At 36.5% G+C, this 4,205-nt stretch overlaps 1 protein-coding gene across 1 annotated transcript; it reads right to left on the bottom strand.

Annotated features, from left to right (window-relative positions):
- Positions 1 to 399: 399 nt before the first annotated feature.
- Positions 400 to 915, bottom strand: LOC116635536 (protein C1orf194-like). Its single transcript, XM_032409654.1, has 2 exons — positions 837 to 915; positions 400 to 719 (listed from the first exon to the last, which is right to left on the bottom strand). Exons 1-2 carry the CDS (start codon positions 913 to 915, stop codon positions 400 to 402), a joined length of 399 nt encoding a protein of 132 aa, XP_032265545.1.
- Positions 916 to 4,205: the final 3,290 nt, after the last annotated feature.

Here is a 4,205-nt window from a genome sequence, read left to right as displayed (position 1 = left end):
TATTTTTCCTGCATCTAGTAAGATAACCATACGATTTCTTGTATTTCATTCTGTTAATGTGGTACATCACATTTATTTGTGTGTGTCAAGTCATTCTTGTATCACAGGAATAAATTCCCCATGACATTGGTGCAGGATCCACATTCTGGTGCATGTATTGCTGAATTCAATTTGCTAGTATTCTGTTGAGGGTTTTTAAATCTATGTTCATCAGGGATATTGGCCTATAATTTTCTTTACTTGTAGTGTCCTATCTGGCTTTGGTATGAGGGTAATGTTTCATAAAACAAGTTTGGAAGTATTCTCTATTTTTTTTTTTCCCCCAGCACAATTCTATTTAATGGAGGTGGGCAGCAGGATGTTCCACTATGATTAATTTAGTTCAGGGACCTGTCAACATTAGGTAGAGAAGAAGCCACCATCATTCTTTCGGGAGTAGCCTCCATTGGTGGCTGCAGTGTGAGGGGACACTATGGGTCCCTGGACGCTGTGGATAGACTCCTTCTTAGGGTTGATCCAGTGTCTGATATTAGCTTGGGAAGTGATGGGAGGTGGCAGAGGAGGGGATAAAAGTTCTCCAGGGAATTGGGTCTTGATGATTCCATGGGTATGCTGGGTGGTCTCCTGGTGTAAGAGTATCTCACTTTTGTTCTTTAATGTCCCTGTGTGGTGGTTGTACAAGGATGCTAAGTAGAAATCCAGGTCATCCTTTGGTATCTCAGGATCAAAAAAATAAACATCCCGCCTCATGGAAGTGATTGTGGGAGTTGAGCTGAGCTGACTCCAGGGTTCCTGTTGCTAAGCAAGGTGAGCTGGGTTCTTATATGGCAGTTTCTTAGAAGCCCGGAGTTTTCCCAGGAAGGTATCATCATTATCCAGCGTAGGGTGCTGGAAGGGGTCTCGGGCGAAAGGCATGGTAAAATGCGGAGTGAGCTGCTGGTGTGAGGGATGGGAAGCCTGCGCAGCCCTACTTTTCTTTTCTTTTTTTCTTTTTTCTTTCTTTCTTTTTTTTTTTTTTGAAGACTTTAAGAAAGATTGGCACTAATTCTTCTTTAAATGTTTGGTAAAAGTCATCCATGAAGTCATCTGATATTGAGCTTGCTTTGGTTGGGAAGATTATGATTACTGATTCAATCTCATTACTCATGTTTGGTCTGTTCAGATTTTGTATTTCTTCATAATTCAGTCTTGGAAGGTTGTATGTTTCTATGAACTTACCCATTTCTTTTGGGTTATCCAATTTGTTGGCATCCAATTGTTGATAATAGTCTCTCATGATCCTTTGTATTTCTGTGGTACCAGTTGTGATATTTCCTCATTCATTTCTGATTTCATTTATTGGAATCTTCTCTCCTTTTCTCTGGGTTAGTTCAGCTAAAGGTTTGTCAATTTTATTTATCTTTTCAAAAAAAAAATTCTAAGCTTCATTGATTGTTTCTATTTTTTTTTAAATATTTCATTTATTTCTCCTTTAATACTTCTTTCTTTCCTCCTGCTAACTTTGTGTTTAATTTGTTTTTCTTTTTCTAGTTCCTTAAGATGTGAAGTTGGGTTATATATTTCAGATCTTTCTTTTTTCTTAACATGGGCATTTTTCACTATAAACTTCCTTCTTAGAACTGCTTTTGCTATATCCTATAAGATTTGATATGTTGGGGGCATCTGGAGGCTCAGTCGGTTAAGCGGCTGCCTTTGGCTCAGGTCATAATCCCAGGATCTTGGGATCAAGCACCCCATTGGGCTCCCTGCTCAGCGGAGAGTCTGTTTCTCCCTCCCCGCTGCTCCTGCTCTCTCTCTCTCTCTCTCAAATAAATAAATAAAAATCTTTAAAAAAAGAGATATGATATGTTGTATTTCCCATTCTTGTTTGCCTCATGATACTTTCTGATTTCCCTTTTGGTTTATTCTCTGATCCATTGGCTGTGCAGGACTGTGCAGTATCTATAGACGCTTGATCACATCTTCTGTGGGGTGGACTGGGTACTAGCTATGGGACTCACTATTGGAGGGTAGGGGTATATGGAAGGATGGTGGCATATGAGGGCTAGGAGTCTGTAGGTTGTGTGTGTTACAAGTTTCATGACTGGGTCTCTTGATGGAATCCATGAGGCGGTTAGTGAAACTGGGAACTTTTGTTCAGTTCCCTGCACCCTGGTTGCTGTGTGTCTCCACCACTTTTCCCTGCTCTAAGCTTCCCCAACTAGCCATGCTGTTCTGGGTGGGGCAAAAAAGAATTGGGCCTTTTGGGCAGCATCCCACATGGATGGGAAAACTGGGTGTTCACTACATGTTCATTTTCTCCTTTGAGAGAAATCACCGGTCAAGGGCACCTCTCTTGGTACTAAAATGTACCACCTTAGGGAAGGGATGACACTGGTAAACTGTTCGTCCTACCCTCTTCAATATGTCTGTTCTTGGATTTTTTGCTCCAAATATGTGCTGGGCTCCCACAAAGGTACTCTTTCTCATCTATGAGTAGTTGCAAAAATTAGTGTTTCTTTGGGGAAGGAGGTGGTGAGGGCTGAAAACGCCTATCTGACATCTTGTTGATGTTACACAAGAGTAGATTTTTAGAAATTGAGATACTTAGATAATATTCTATATGAATTTGCTAAATCCTTTATTTCTCTTTAGAGGTACGCAGATAGCCACAATAATTATTTGTGCTATCTTGCATGTTAAGTGGTAAAAAATAGCTTTAATTGTTGAGATCAATTTGGAAGACAGTATTTAGATCCAAACTTGTGGAATTTCCTCTTTCCATAAAAAAAAAAATGTTTGTGTACATATTAGGAAGAGGTAACTTTTTCCCGACCTGCCTTGAGTCAATTCTGTTATCCATAGGTTTAAAAAAAAATAGATGTGTTTTGTTAGAAACAATTTATGGTTGGTGATGACTTATGTTGACATCTTCCCTTTGGAATAAAGAAATAATAAATAAAACAGACATTTAATAAATGGTTCATTCTGCTCAGTTGGAATAATATAAACAATCCTTATTTTTATGATTTGTAATCATACTTCATTTTTTATTTTTTATATTTATTTTGAATAAGAGCATATAATATTTTTTTTTCTACTCTTTGAGTAGAAAGATTGTCACATATTTGTGAAGAAGAGAAACATACAAAGAGATTACTTTGGGGAATAAATGCATGCCAGAAAAAAACAAGACAAAATCTTCCATAAAAGCATTCATGTATTTTTTTTTTTAAACAGCCTGTTTTTATAAACTCTGGAAGTAAAATTTTATAGAGTATCAGATTAGGTTTTTGAAACTTGAATTCTCTTCTCATTCCTTGATATTTTTAGTGTTGTTTAGACTTAATCAGTTTACTAATTTTGGCTATGACAAAAATGTACATATTAAGGCTACAATTTTCCTTTAGGTTAGTGAAAGACACTGAGATATGAAATTCCATGGAAGTCAGTTACTTGAAAAATTATAACTGAAGAAATGCCCTTGTCTATTTAAGAAGTCTCTCATCTTCTCTTTATCCAGTCCTCATCTTCTGAAAAAATTAAAATGCAATGGTAGGGATGGGAGAAAGAAAAAACTACTTTTTTATACTTATTCAGAAAAGAACATTAACTTTGGTATTCAATGATGTGCAGCTGTAGTGGCCAGAAATTCATTGCTAACTTTTTGAGTTCTAGGGAATAAAGAGGTGAAATTCAGGTTTAAATACTAACTTTGAAACTTACTAGATATATGGTGGTTGTTAATTTGCAAAAATTCTCTGAACCTAAGTTTCTTCATTTGTGAAATGTCGACAACACTGAATTCTTAAGCTTATTGTGAGAACCAAGTGACATATCATATGTGAAAATGTTCAGTACACTGAACACTCTGTCCAAATGATACTCTTTGTAATGACACAAATGTATCATCTTTCCATAAATTAGCTAATTAAAGCACCATAGCCCCTGTCTGACAAGCTTGACAATCTGTTCTACAGTATGGTCAGGGTCATGTCCATTTTAGATCTATCCTTTCTGTTCCTACACATAAAAGTATAGAAGTCTATAATAAAGCTAAGAAATTTCATAATTCCCACATTTCCTTTTGTCATTTATATATTTTCATAACTGATAATCTGCAAAAAGATAAGAGAAAAAGAAAGAATTCCAATAAATAAAATAAAAATGAAAGAAGATACAACACAGCTGGTAGCACAGGAATACAAAGGATCGTGAGAGGCTAC

This window comes from Phoca vitulina, unplaced genomic scaffold (genome assembly GCF_004348235.1).
Source record: "Phoca vitulina isolate PV1807 unplaced genomic scaffold, GSC_HSeal_1.0 scaffold11, whole genome shotgun sequence".
NCBI lineage: Eukaryota > Metazoa > Chordata > Mammalia > Carnivora > Phocidae > Phoca > Phoca vitulina.
Note: the sequence above shows the minus strand (reverse complement) of the source record. Positions and strands in the feature narration are given on the sequence as shown.

Excerpts from the sequence above, each read along its gene's own strand:
- LOC116635536 (XM_032409654.1), bottom strand. The coding sequence starts at position 915 with ATGCCTTTCGCCCGAGACCCCTTCCAGCACCCTACGCTGGATAATGAT. Across the intron at positions 720-836 it reads GGGAAAACTCCGGGCTTCTA|AGATACCAAAGGATGACCTG; the intron begins AGAAACTGCCAT and ends TTTTTGATCCTG.